The 14,575-nt window shown below is 35.5% G+C and overlaps 2 protein-coding genes across 2 annotated transcripts; both read right to left on the reverse strand.

The window, feature by feature from the left end:
* Positions 1-12,255: 12,255 nt before the first annotated feature.
* LOC106303173 lies at positions 12,256-13,507 on the reverse strand. Its single transcript, XM_013739511.1, has 3 exons — positions 13,087-13,507; positions 12,739-13,019; positions 12,256-12,690 (listed from the first exon to the last, which is right to left on the reverse strand). Exons 1-3 carry the CDS (start codon positions 13,505-13,507, stop codon positions 12,256-12,258), a joined length of 1,137 nt encoding a protein of 378 aa, XP_013594965.1.
* Positions 13,508-13,525: 18 nt separating this feature from the next.
* Positions 13,526-14,299, reverse strand: LOC106303174. Its single transcript, XM_013739512.1, has one exon. The coding sequence runs from the start codon at positions 14,297-14,299 to the stop codon at positions 13,526-13,528; it is 774 nt and encodes a 257-aa protein (XP_013594966.1).
* Positions 14,300-14,575: the final 276 nt, after the last annotated feature.

Raw genomic sequence — 14,575 nt, forward strand, 5'->3', positions numbered from 1 at the left:
TTATTTTTTAAAAAAATTAATATTTTTTACATTCCGAAGAAATTAATAATATTTTACACTTGATCGATCGATGCGTTTTTGTTCAAAAACGCATCGATCGATGTGTTTTTTAAAAAACGTTCGGGCTATACCGAGGGACAGGTTCCTCGGAATATACCGAGGGAGATATTCCTCGGAATATACCGAGGCAGATGTTCCTCGGAATATACCGAGGGACATGTTCCTCGGAATATTCCGAGGAAAGGTGTCCCTCGGTATATTCCGAACGTGTTTTTATAAACGGATCGATCGATGGGTATATGTCCAAAAACACATCGATCGATGTATATCCCGACGAAGTACTCCTTCGGTATATTCCGAGGAGATTTCCGACAAACTGGTGCTCCTCGGAATTTCCTCGGAAATGTGTTTCCTCGGAATTCCGTCGGATATTTCCGACGGAATTCCGAGGAAAGAAGAAATTCCGAGGAATTATTTCCGACGACTTGTTTCGTCGGTATGTCGTCGGAATAACGTTATTCCGACGAAATTCCGACGATTTTTTCCCTCAGTATCCCTGTTGTTTTCTTGTAGTGATAGACACCACAATATCCCATATTGACCAGTAGAAACGGACGTTTCGGAGTCCGTTATATTGTGCAAAGAACAAGTAAACAACTTAAAGAATATTCGTGAAAGAGCCATAATGTAACCAAAGTAAAACCCAGGTGAATAAATTTTATTCCCAATCATAACCAAGACAACAATAATTATCCTTTCTCCCTTCTTACTCCATATCAATAAGTCTCGGAGCTTCAAAACAAAAGAAAAACACATCCATGAAATATACAGTATATAATAAGTGAATAACGCTGCATGTTACAAGTTACAACATTGCAATGAGTTATGTACTTTCTCCAAAACACCGGTAATGACTGATCCCAATACTTTACCATTATAAACATAGAAAAACACAAGTCGTTACAAAAAGAACCATTTGTTGTTAGATATGCTATAGACACAAAGCATATTCCCATTATCCATCCCAAGCCAAACACCAAATCACCAGTTCCATCGTTTCCTGAATTATTTCCATTATCGAGATAACCCTTTAGCGCTGTATTCATAAAGCTCGGGCCTGATGGATGTCTGCAAGCTAGGTCCGAGGAATAAACGTCCACGGGCCTTGTTGCCTGCCATCCTTATATCAAACTGCACCACCAAAAAACCTAGATATCTTTCCATTCCAATCATTATAATGACCAAATCGTGAATCAATAACTATGATCTCCATATCAATTGAATAAGATTCCGTTTTGATGAGAACGAAAATCATACCTCTACAATCTTCTGATTGATCCTCTTGATTCCCATGATGACTCTATCCTTTCGATCCCCAGCTTCCATCGAAATTTCATATGATATCTCCGTGATTCCGTATCTAACCCAGGTCACCGTGATTTCGTATCGAAACCATGTCTTCTCGATCTTACCAAAGAGATAGATCTGCTCGACTCCATTCACTACCTTCGAAAAACCATGGAAACCCTCGCCGTCGCCATGTTTAAAAAGGGAAGTTTTTTTCCGTTATTTCATTTAAAAAAAAAAAGCTTTCTTAGATAAAATTGTCTTTTTTAACACTATTAGATCAAATTGTCATTTGTCATTTATCTTTATGTTTCTCTTCTAAATATATATTATATAAATTCTGATTATTTGATTTAATCGAATTGGATTGTTTATGCATATCAAAAATATTTTAAATAAAGTTAAGTATAAATGAGTTAATTTTTATTAAGTAAATAAATAGCTAGAGATCGTAAGATTTTTGGTCAAACTAGATCCTTTTGTATCGGAATTTGAAAAGATGTATAACTTAAATTAGACATGTTTCATTTTGTGATTCATCTATAAATGCACTTTTCTGTATGCTAATCTTTAAAACATCATCGAAAATGAAATTTATTTTCAAACCTTGGTTTATAGGTTTCATTATGCTCACAGTTCTTCTCCTCGGTTTGTATTTACATTTACAGCTTTATTAATATATTATTATATAATAATGGGAAAATTTTCATGTTTACCACATTGTTGATACTATTATTCAGGTTACTTTTACTAAATAATCATTTTTACAAATATATTCTTCATTGAATAGGAAAAATACTCTTTTACCTTTGTTTTATATATATATAATAAATAATTGTATAAATAAATATATAAATTTTTTAGTTTTTGGATTATATGTTTTCAAATTCGAACTTGTTTATAAATTTTGTTTTCGATTTTTTTTTTCGAAATTAGTTTTTTTCAAATTTTCTTTTTGAAACTATTTTTTTAAATAATTTTTTATGCATTTATTTATTACAATCCTAAATTTCACATTCCAAAACTCTATACCACTTCTCAACTCTTAACCATAAGTCTAGATTAGTTAACCCTAAGGTTATAAGTGTTTTTTTACCTATTTAAAAATGGGGTAAAAGTTGTTAAAGTAAACACGAAAAATAGTATTATAGAAATATGATAGTTTAGGCAATTTCCCTATTATCATTCAAAAATAGATTTTATTTGATGCCATTTATTTTATACCTACATAGATTATATGTTTAATTATATTATTGAGTTTAATGATTTTCCAAGAATAATCAATGATTAGAAAAGTAGATATTTAGACTTTCAGTTTTTTTTAAAAATATAAATATGCAGAAAAAAAACTCTAAACATATGTTTTACAAAAGTTATGCTTTAGTTATTATAATAACAGGAGAAAAAACGATTGCAAAGAAAGGAGGAGGTGCTTGTGATCGTGAAGTTATACAAAAAAGAATTCCATGTGAAGAAAATCGCTGTAAAGCCGAATGTTTCAAAAGGAATAAACTAGCGCGAGCTGCTTGTGAGGGTTATGGCAGACCAGAGGTATGCGTATGTCATCATCAGGACTGCCCTCCTCCCTGAATAATTATCTACATTGAAACTCTAATAATATTTATAATAATACTATGCCTTTGTCATAGAAAAAGATAAAAGTTTTAATAAATTGTTGCTGGTGTTTTGGCATAATAAGATGTCCTATGTTACCGAATTCAAATCAAATATTTATACATGTCTCCTTTTTGTACAAATGCATAAATTAACAGAAAAATATATTGGAATTTATTATTTTTCATATAAAATTAAAATAAAAAATGGTAAAAGCTTCACATACTTCTTCATCCCATGTCGTTTGAGAAACAAGAAAAAGAGGAGGAGACATTCGAGCATACACTTCTCGTGGTACGTTGGGATCGAACTACATCTGTGGGATACAAGTATGGTGAAAGGCTTCAGTCTGAAAAGATCTGGTGCGGTGATGTCACTCAAATTACACTAAGGAATGAATTACTTTCTCAAAAAAGAGGTTCAGCCGTAGTACTTAGAGATCAAATCCACAAGGAACTAGAAAACCTAATAGATTAATCATGGTAATTAAGCTAGGTAAATAACAGGTTGTGAGTAAGGTAGTTGCTCGGTTGATTGATTAGGGTTTAAGACAATTAAATGAAATAGTTAGACTTAGGGTTTTTATTCAGGTAATCAGGATTATAATCCTATAGGTGCTTATTAGTTGTATGCATGGTATTATAGAACTCAAGCTCTTAAACAACAAACCGATCGGCGTTCACTTTCTAGGTTTGTCTGTTGACAGGACTTTAGTGTCGATCAATGATTCTAGAGGAATATCAATCGATACACTTATCGATCGACGAGCGTTAAGTCAAGCTTTACGCACGGGTTGAATTATGCTCACTAGGTTTCCTAGATCAGCTTTCGTTTTATATGCTAACAATTCTAGCTCAGTTAGGAAGGATTAGGGTGAGATGCAAGTTATCACTTGTGTCTACAACTCTTAGGGAAAGTTCTAGGTAGCTAATCTAGAAAAAAGATATTAGTGACAATCCTAATGATGAATATCACAACTTAGCAATTTATAGTTGGGGCTAATCTTTCATAACATATTTGAACCATAAACCTAACAATAGAACTATTCAGACATAGCTAAACAATTCTAAACACAAAGAATAGATAATAAAAATGCATAGAATTAACAAGAAGAATCAATGGAGTTCCAATCATACATCTCTCTGGATCTTCTCTCCAACACTCCTAAAATCGTAGAAAAACTTTAAAACTTTTTGTTGTGAAAAACAGGGAACAAGAAAGCACTACTTGCCTCTAACATGTTGGCAAACTATAAGTATTAGGTTAAAACTCGTCAGGAATAATATTGTAATTTGACGAAGTCTTGGGCTTTTAGTTGACTTGGGCCAAACGGACTTATATGCACTCGCTGTCGATCGATGTAACGATGTGAATATCGTAATATATAATATCAGAAATAGAAATACTAAATAAAACTTCTATCGTAATATTATCATTTGATATCAGAAAAATAAAAATATATAATAAGTAATTATTCAATATAAAAAATTATAAATATTACATTAAGTCTATCTTAATATTATCATTTAATATAAAAAAAAAGAAAAAGTAAATATACAATATAAGAAAAAGTAAGCAATAAAAAAAATATACAATATTAGAAATATAAAAATTATATTAAACATCTAGCGTAATATTAAAATTAGTAAATATACAATATTCAAAAAATAAATAAATATATAATACAAGAAATGAAAAAAGTACAATAAAAATCTATTTGCAAAATGTATAATAAAATAAATAATAAGTAAATATTACATTAAAAGACTATTATGATATTATCATTTGATATAAAAGCAAGAAAATTAGAATAAATAAATATACAATATAAGAATAGTGAGATAATTAACATTTGAAAATCAATATAAAAGGAAGAAAAAATAAAAAATATAAGAAATGAAAAAACTAAATTACTCATCAATCTAAAAATGTATAGTAAACTAAATAGTAGAGAAAATGCCTTAGATAGCACTAAATCAAGTTTTTGTTCCCAAACTAGCACTCAAGGTCCAAAATCACAAAATAAATTTCATTAAAGGGGATCATTTACCCTTATGCCCTCTCCTTTGATTAATTAAAAAAAAAAAATCAAAAATCTAATCGTCGGAAACAATCCCGTCGTGTTCATCTTCCTCGTCCTTCACCTACGACGGATTACCATTGCTCCGCTGTGTTTCTTTCCGTCATCATCAGATCTACCATCTTCAGGTCAGCACATCCGTCGTGATCAGATTCGTTGTGGCTGTCATCAGGTTCGTCGTTGTTGTCCCCGAGCTATGGATGCTGGTGTTAAGTTACATAACGCAGAGATTGCAGATATTAGCTTTGTGGTGATGTATCTAGAACCCGTGCCTCCGATCGGGTTCGTCCTCTCCCTCATTTCCCTCTTATCTCCAAATCGTTTTGCAATGTCCTATGTAGAGAATTATGAATCCGAATCACTAAGATATTTATTCTCTAGGTATAAATCGTGTGTTCGATCACCGATCAGATGATTGTGGTTTTTGTAAATGTTTGACAGATAAATAAAAGAGGAGAATCAGTGGAAGATAAAATTAAAAAGCTTGATGTTGAGCTCTGCAAATACAGAGAGCAGATTCAAAAGACACGATCTGGTCCTGTTCAACAAGCTCTCAAAGCTCGTGCTATGAGGCTTCTCAAGCAGAAGAAAATGTAAGGGATTCATTAGGTTTACAGCTAGCTCTGTTCACTAGCTATTGTTGATCAATTACATTACTTTCTTATCAGGTATGAAGGACAACGCGACATGCTTTATAATCAGACATTCAATCTCGATCAAGTCTCTTTCGCTGCTGAAGGTCTCAAAGATGCTCAACAAACTGTAATGCATATCTATCTTTGTTTCTAAGCTATTGTCCACGTCTAGGTCATATATGTGAGCTCGTCTGCCATGGGGATCTCCGTCTGTGAACAATTTAGAGTTTTGGTCACCATCATCAGCAGGGAAGCAACTTCTTAAGGAAGGAACACCATTTTCTTATAATGCTGGAAACTTATCCTCTTCCAAGGTACATCAGAAAGGTTTCTAATATATTATGCATTGCAGGGCAAACTTTTGTGTGATGCTAATTCCAGTTTTCCAATAGAAATTTTGCATACCAGCATGTATTTCTAATGGCTCTCTCAGAGTTATGGCTCTCTCAGATTTTAGCATGTGTCTTTATTCACTGTTGTATTTGGCCAAGCAGGACTTTGAGTAGGAACAAACTTAACGGGACTATCCCTGTGTCACTCACTGGTCTTCCAAACCTGATAAATCTGTAAGTTACTGCTCTCTCTCTCTCTGTGATCCCCTTTTTTTTTTGGATGCTCCTCTTTCTTAATCATTTTCAAACTATGTTTTTACAGTCTTGTTGATTCCAATAATCTCAATGGCCAGATTCCTCAAACTCTATTTCAGATCCCAAAATACAAGTACGTTCCACTACTTTAAGTTAAATCTGTTTTTCTTTAGCAGTGATCTGATATGGTTTTATCGACTTTAGTTTCACAGGAAACAACTTGAATTGTGGTGTTGGTCAACCTCACCCTTGTGTATCTGAGGTTGCCCGTTCAGGTAGCTACATTACTGCGCGCCATTGCTTGAACCCTATCTTCTTTACTTCCAACAGATTCAAAAGTATTAAAGTTTTTTTAATTTATTTCTGCTGATGGCGTCTTGTCTGTGGTGAATAGGTGATTCAAGCAAGCCAAAAACTGGCATTATTGCAGGAGTTGTTGTCGGAGTTACTGTCGTCCTCTTTGGAATCTTAGTGTTCTTGTTCTGCAGGGATAGACATAAAGGATACAAACGTGACGTGTTCGTGGATGTTGCAGGTTGGTTCGTGGATGTTGCAGCTGTACCATCTCAAATCGGTTTGGTCTGTTTTGTGTTGTGGTTTATTTGAACTTTAGATAGTAGTGCTGCTCAGAACATCAACATCAGAACCAGAATGAATTTAAAAAGTTTTACAAAGTATTAATCTATATTTACTGTCAAGATTTGCTTACTGATCATCATCACTCAGAAAGGGAAAAAGGATCAACGATCGTTTTCAAGCATTAAAAGAAAGAGACATAGACAAGTCACCCACTTCAAACGTTTGATTTGGTAGTGGCTTTAACTAAAAATCAATGTGATCTCTATGCATATTTAAACTATATCTCAATAATGTTTTCATTATATGGCGGTAGTATTTAATCCTTTGTGTGATGAAGTACTTTTGTTAGTTAATAAAGAAAATAGCATTAGATGTGACAAGTTTTATCTAAGTCCTTGTTATATACTTTTAATTCCCTAACCTGTAAAGTACTATTGGAAAGTAATTGAGATTATCTTCTTTTTCATGTATGTGATTCATCTTTTTGGTCATGTAGACACTATCTCTTGATAGAATTATTGAAAATGTTTCAAGCTATCCCATTTTAATGTTTTCGGTTTGATATATGTTCTCTATTTTGTAGACAACTAACTATATTTGGTGATTTCTATAGCCAATGAATTTTCTTATAGATTTTGATTATGTTTTTTTTGGAAGATTAAGTTCCAATTTAGGATAGCCATTCTGAACAAGGATTGTCTAACATTTCTTACACGCTTTTGATTCTCTTTGAAAACAGACTTATGCAAGAAAACACACTCATTTTATTTTTCTGGAAACCCATCCCGAAAGTGCCAAAAGTTATCCTATATAACATATGTGTTTTATAATGATACCACATTTAACACTTTCTTGATAGAATTATTGAAAATGCTTCAAGCTATCATATTTTAATGTTCTCTGTTTGATATGTGTTCTCTATTTTGTAGACAATAAACTCTATTTTGATGATTTCTTTAGCCAATGAATTTTTTTATAGATTTTGATTATGTTTTTTTTGGAAGATTAAGTTCCAAATTAGGATAGCCATCCTGAACAAGGATTGTCTAACATTCCTTACACACTTTTGATTCTCTTCGAAAACGAACTTATGCAAGAAAACACACTCATTTTTTTTTTCTTGAAACCCATCCTGAAAGTGCCAAAAGATATCATATATAACATATGTGTGTTTATAATTATACCACATTTAACACTTTCTTGATAGAATTTTTAAAAATGTTTCAAGCTATCCTATTTTAATGTTTTCTCTTTGATATGTGTTCTTTATTTTGTAAACAACTAACTTTATTTTGGTGATTTCTATAGCCAATGAATTTTTTTATAGATTTTGATTATGTTTTTTTTTTTGGAAGATTAAGTTCCAAATTAGGATAGCCATCCTGAACAAGGATTGTCTAACATTACTTACACGCTTTTGATTCTCTTCGAAAACAGACTTATGCAAGAAAATACACTTATTTTATTTTTCTGAAAACCCATCCTAAAAGTGCCAAAAGATATCCTATATAACATATGTGTTTTATAATGATAGCACATTTAACACTTTCTCGATAGAATTATTGAAAATGCTTCAACCTATCCTATTTTATGTTCTCTGTTTGATATTTGTTCTTTATTTTGTACAATCTTGGTGTCCACAACGGTTCCTGACAAACATTTTTTATGATAAAAGAGTTATGATACAAATATTGAATTGTAGTGTGACTGATGCAGAAGATAAAACATATTGATCTTATGAGTTTTCAAGGCTCATAATCAAATGTTGTAGTATAAAGGATGTCAAACCAGTTCTAAGAGATTCTAAAACAAGGGGAATGCAAGACCATACTTAATCTAAGTGTTATCAATTGGTGAGATGATTTTGAACTAGAATACTACTAAAATGCAATAAAAGACAAAGCTTTCTTTCTTATGTGATGAGAGAACTCATGGGCTATGAGAATTTACCTTGGGTGATCAAGTTTCAATCTAAAGATGACAATTTTCAATCAATCTATCTACCTTAGACTCAGACACAATCCTAAACAAACTCTATCTCTAGATGAATGCTCATTTGCTAAGATAACTCAAGCATCAAATCTTTTTGGTTAAATATTATCTAAGTAATCATTAATTTCAAGTCTATTAGCCATTTTAACACCTTTAACAACAAATCTCTTTGGTAAAGAATGTTAAAAGCTTAGTAGAGTTGGTTCAGACATTTCATCGAACACTTTTCGGGTATGAAATGCCTAGAGCTCAACTTTAGAGAGGCTAACTCTAAGTTGCATTAAAAGCACTCTAATAGCAAGGAACAAGATGAATCTATACTAAAATATCTTAGATCTAGCTTAATCATCCTTAGTCTCCATAATCCATGAATCCAAATATGACTACTCACTACTCTTTATGATGAACCCAAGAATCAATGATGATTTAGTGCTAATCATGATTAGTGATCAAGATAATCAAACAATCACAAGAGAAAAAGATCAAGATAAGATGTTTCACCTAAAAGTTCTTTATGATTAGATAGAAGACAAGATTTGATCCTAACTTTAAGATTATAAAAGTATTTATATGTCATTGGTAAACCTAATGATTTCCATTAAAAATTCTAAAAAACCTTTTAAAAACATTAAAATTCGACTAACGCAAAGACTCGGGTAGAAATCACGGACTACAACCCGAGTTGGTTACCCCGCATTGGACGTCGAGCAGCTCCAACTTCACTCACGCGGGTAGGGCTCCCCGCGTCTCCCACCCCGAGTCGAGACGTCGCGACTTCTTCCTCTTCGTGCGTGCGGGTTCGGCTCCCCGCGTCTCTCGACCCCGAGTTGAGGCATCGACGTTTCCTCCTCTTCGTGTGCGCGGGTTCACGATCCTGCGAGCTTTCAACCCGCGTCGTCGAGCTTTATCTCCTCCGTCATGGTCAGCCACGGGTTCTCCATCTCCACCGCAATACACGCCATCGTCGTCATCAACAAGTCGCAGCAGTGGTAAGAATCGCCACCGTGGCCTCAGATCGAGCCGTGACAGCTTGTCCTGAAGCGCCGGAGTGCTTCTCGCTGTCGCAGTCGAGCCTCACCGTTGAGACTCCTCATCGGAAACCTCTCATGTACAGGTCGTCGCCTCCTCGCCGTGATCGGATCTCCAGGCCGTGGTATCCGCCTCCACCGTCGTGCTCGTCGTCTGCTCGTAAGTTCTTCAGTCGCAGGTGAAAGCTTGAGGAGCAGCAATGGTGGAATTTGGGGTTTTTGCACTTCTGGTCCTTCATATTTCGGATAGTTATGATTTGACCCTAAAACTATCAAATTTGCAGAAACATCCTTCTGATTCCGCCCCTAAGTTTCCAATCGTGCAGACCAGACCCTCAGTATTTGCAGAATGGTCCCTCGCCTCTTTATAGTTCTCAGTTTGGCCCATAACTTTGTAAATTGCACGATTAACCTCACGATTTCAGCCCAAACTTCTCAAGTGTGCACATTAACCCCTATTTATGCAATTACGCATGTAAATGCAATATTAAGACCTAAATGCAACCTAGAATGATTATAATGAACTAAATAAAATGCTAAATACTATTAAAATCATGAGTTATCACCTCCCACAAACTTGCTCTTTATTTGTCTACAAGTAAACTTTCAAGAAATCAAGGAAGAGAGGTTTGAAAATAGAAGATCATAACCAAAAGAAACACTTCTAGGATTCAATCTAACATCCTAAAAGAAACATAGCAAATAACATGAACAAACAATTTTATTATACTCTAGCTTCTCAAGGCCTATCCATACTCTTATGCCTCTATTCAAGTTGCAATACTCATCAACTAACAAGTTCTTTCAACCAGCTCTCACATTGATTCACACACACACACAAGGTGAATTCTCACAAATGGGCACATTATCTCAATCATTTGGCTAGGTAAGAAATGGTCTACTATGAATGAAAAGAAGGATTCAAATGTTATTATCAAGGAACTTGATCATTATGCAAAATTTATCTAAGATTAGAAGCAACTCATGCATACATAGATTCATTCTCATCATTCTACCATTTTCCTAAGTGATTACAAGTTCTACCATTTTATTATCATCTCAAAACTAAAATAAAACTCACTCACATCACTCACCCAATGAACAACTCTCTTTTTCTTTTGACTCAATTAACTAAGAACTTTAATTCACCTTTTTTACGAGCTCTAACACTTTCTCATTTCTTTTCCCACTTTCTCTTTGATTCTTTTATTTTATTTTATTTTTTTTAAAGGGTGGGGGGGAGGTTCTTTTGTACATAATGAAGAGCTTCATACTTTCCTTTTTGTCCCTAGAGTTTTCTTTTCTATTGACACTCTTTTGTTCATCTCTATCATCTTTATCACTGCTCAAACCCAAGATATTGAAATTTAGATCACACAAACCCCTCTCACCATTCCTAAATGCTAGCTCATTATGCTAGCAAGAGATGAGAATAAACCTATGTCGCCTCCAATACTCTCAAGATTTTGCACATGATAAGCTATCAAAAGAGGCCTCACTCATGCAATTCAATGTTTGATCTCAAAGAATGGTTAGGGTAGTAGGGTATGGAGTACCATTTGGGTTAACAAAGATTGGTATAAAGGAATAAGATAACCCAAATGTGTATGAGATCCATGATCAAGTATGCAAATGCCCATATGCAAGAGATATTAAGTTCGTTCAAGACAAGTTTAGATTGGAGCTGATCTTAAGAAAAATGTCAATATCAAGCAAGCAAACAAGTTTCAAGAAGAGTTTTCAAGACTCGAAGCGTACAAGGTTTTCAAGAGATGCTTAAGCTACTTGATGTGTTTAACTAGGATGTCATTTTGAGTTCTAGACAAACATAAACATGATAACTAAGTATTTACAAAGGTAGAATGCACTTACTTGAAGTTGGCTGTCATAAGAGAAGGGAAATGAGGAGGGAGGACTTGTTGTCACCTTGGAATTTTCGACATGACCTTTGGGAATTTTTTAGAATTTCCCCAAACTTGTCCATAAGCATATTCAAACACACTAAAGCAAGAAAAAGATAGAGAGAAATATATACAAAGGATACCATGGGATTTTCTCCCAAGTGAGCTTGTTTTAAGTCTCTAGCTTGACTTTTCTTCCAATTTGCTAGTGAAGAGGAGGATCTTTCCCACCTTGAAGAGTGATGGTGAGGACTTGAGAGAGAAGCTCTTGAAGCTTGATTGGATCATCTTGGAGCTGTGGAGTGATGATGGCCTTTGCACTTGAGAATGGTGTAGACTTTTCCTGCATTTGATCTTGTACTCAATAGCTCCATCCTTGAACTTCATTGGGTGAAGAGTAAGAGTGTGTGGCATCATATCAAGAGGTGAAGGGTGTTGTTCTTTCATTATCTTCTTCTTGCCATGAGCAGCCTTTGTGGCTCTACTCACCTCCTACTTTGTAGCACTTTCCAAGTGCTCATCACACAGCTCTTTAGAGGACTCTCTAGCAAGACCTTCTTTCTTAATAACAATCCCTTCAGTCTTGGTCTTCTCAATGGAGGATGCTCCACAAGTGATTGTTCCACAATACTCAGCAATCATCTTTGGTGATTGTAGTGGATAGAAGACAGCTTTGTTCACATTTACGAGTGTGACCTTCTTGTTGGCAAAGTCTATGCAAGCTCCTACTGTTGTAAGGAATGGAGTGCCAAGGATCAATGAAACCCTCTTCTCAGTTGCCATCTTCAGAACAGTGAGGTCTATAGGAATGGTGCATGTTCCAATCTTCAAAGGGAAGTCCTTGATGAGACCAATTGGAGTTGTAGAAGAGGAATCTCCAAACTGTATGGAAGATGCGTTTGGCTCCATGCTCTCAATCCCTAGACTCTTCATCATCTCCATTGAGATCACATTCACACTTACACCAGAATCAACAAGAGCATCATCAAAAGTGAGATTACCAAGGTAGCAAGGCAATGTGAACATCCCTTGAGACTCAAGCTTAGGGAGGGACTTTGGAGGGATTGGTGGATCAATCTTCTGAATGGAGATGTCCAAAAGCTCGACCACTTCAGTTTGGTGGTCTAGAATGTCGTTGATGAGCATCATCTGGACATGAGCTTCACGTATACCCGAGATTTTTGGAAGCCTGACCCCAACATCACTAAGATCTTTCCTGAACTTGGAGAGCACCTTCTTCTGAGCTTTGGTGAGAACTCTTTGGGGGAAAGGGAGATGATCATAGGGTGATAACACAACATTAGTTGCTTCCTCTAGCTCAACCTTTTTCAGCTCTCTTTTCAACTTGTTTCGCAGCCTTGTGCTCAGTTCTTTGCAGATTCATTGCTTCAACCTTCATGGCAACGTCCTTCACAATATGTTCTTCAGCTGTGGCCACAACAAATCTCTCAACTTCCCCAAACTCAGTTCCAAATACCAGTCTTTCAATCTCATCCTCCTCTTTCTCATGATCACTCAGCTCAATCTCTGGAGAAGTAGTGGAGAAGACAACATTGCAAGACTCCTTGGGGTTCTTTTCTGGTTTCCCTGATAGAGACCCCATTGGCTGCTTGGAGGAGGAATGCATAGAAGCAACTTGACTCTCCAAAGCCTTGAGATGAGAGGCAAGTTGCATGTAATTGTTGTTGAGGTCAGGATAGTTCCCATCAATCTTTGCATGGATGTTCTTGAACTCATAAATCATGGTCTTCTCATTTCTGGCCTAAAATTCAAAGAGTTGCTTGAACATATAATCCACACTTGAATCTGGATCTTGAGCTTGAAAAGAGCTTTCTTGAGTTTGAAGAGATTGGTTGGCTTGAGGATAGTTCTGCTTGGCTTGGTAACCTCTTTGTTGATTGTTGTAGTAAGGCCTTTGCTGAGAGTTGTTTTGGTACTGAAAATTGGGCTCTTTCATGTACCATGTGCCATTGGCATTGATGAAGCACAACTCCTCTTGACCTTCTAAACCATCAACCTCATTGATCACTGGAGGTGCCTCTTTTTTCTGGTCACCAATAAAGTTCATCTTCTCCTGCTTAGCCTTTTCTACAAAAAGTAGATCCAACTTGGCTTGGAGAGACTTCAGCTCTTTCTTTGTCTGTTGATCATCACTTCTGTTGATCCTATCATGCTCCTCAATGTAGACTGAGTTAATCTTGGCCATGTTCTCTACCAGTTCATCTGCCTCTTCCCCAGTTCTTCCCAAGAAGAAACCATTGTTGGCAGTATCAAGCCAGTTTCTGCACTGTGGTAGAGCTCCTCTATAGAAGGTGCTAAGCAAACTCTCCTTGCTGAAACCATGATGAGGGAATTGAGCCCAATAGCCCTTGATCCTCTCCCATGCTTCACTGAAGCTCTCTAGACCTTTCTGTTGAAAACCAGAGATTTCGTTCCTGATCTTAGATGTCCTTAAAGTAGAGAAGAACTTGTCTAGGAAAGCTCTCTTGCACTCATTCCAAGTAGTGACAGTGTCACTTGGAAGAGTTTCTCCCATTGATGTGTCTTGTCTCCCAAAGAGAAAGGGAATAGCTTCAACTTGAAAGCATCTTCAGAAACCCCATTTGTCTGGGACAAGCCACAATACTTATCAAACTTGTACAAGTGATCAAAAGGGTCTTCATCAGCAAGACCATGATACTTGTTGTTCTCTATGGTGTTGAGCAGCTCTGACTTGATCTCAAAGTTGTTGTTTTCCACAGCTGGTGCTCTGATTCCCAACCTATGACCATTAATGTGAGGTTGATCATAGGCTCCAATGGCACGAGTTTGA

Source organism: Brassica oleracea, chromosome C7 (genome assembly GCF_000695525.1).
Source record: "Brassica oleracea var. oleracea cultivar TO1000 chromosome C7, BOL, whole genome shotgun sequence".
NCBI classification, from domain to species: domain Eukaryota; kingdom Viridiplantae; phylum Streptophyta; class Magnoliopsida; order Brassicales; family Brassicaceae; genus Brassica; species Brassica oleracea.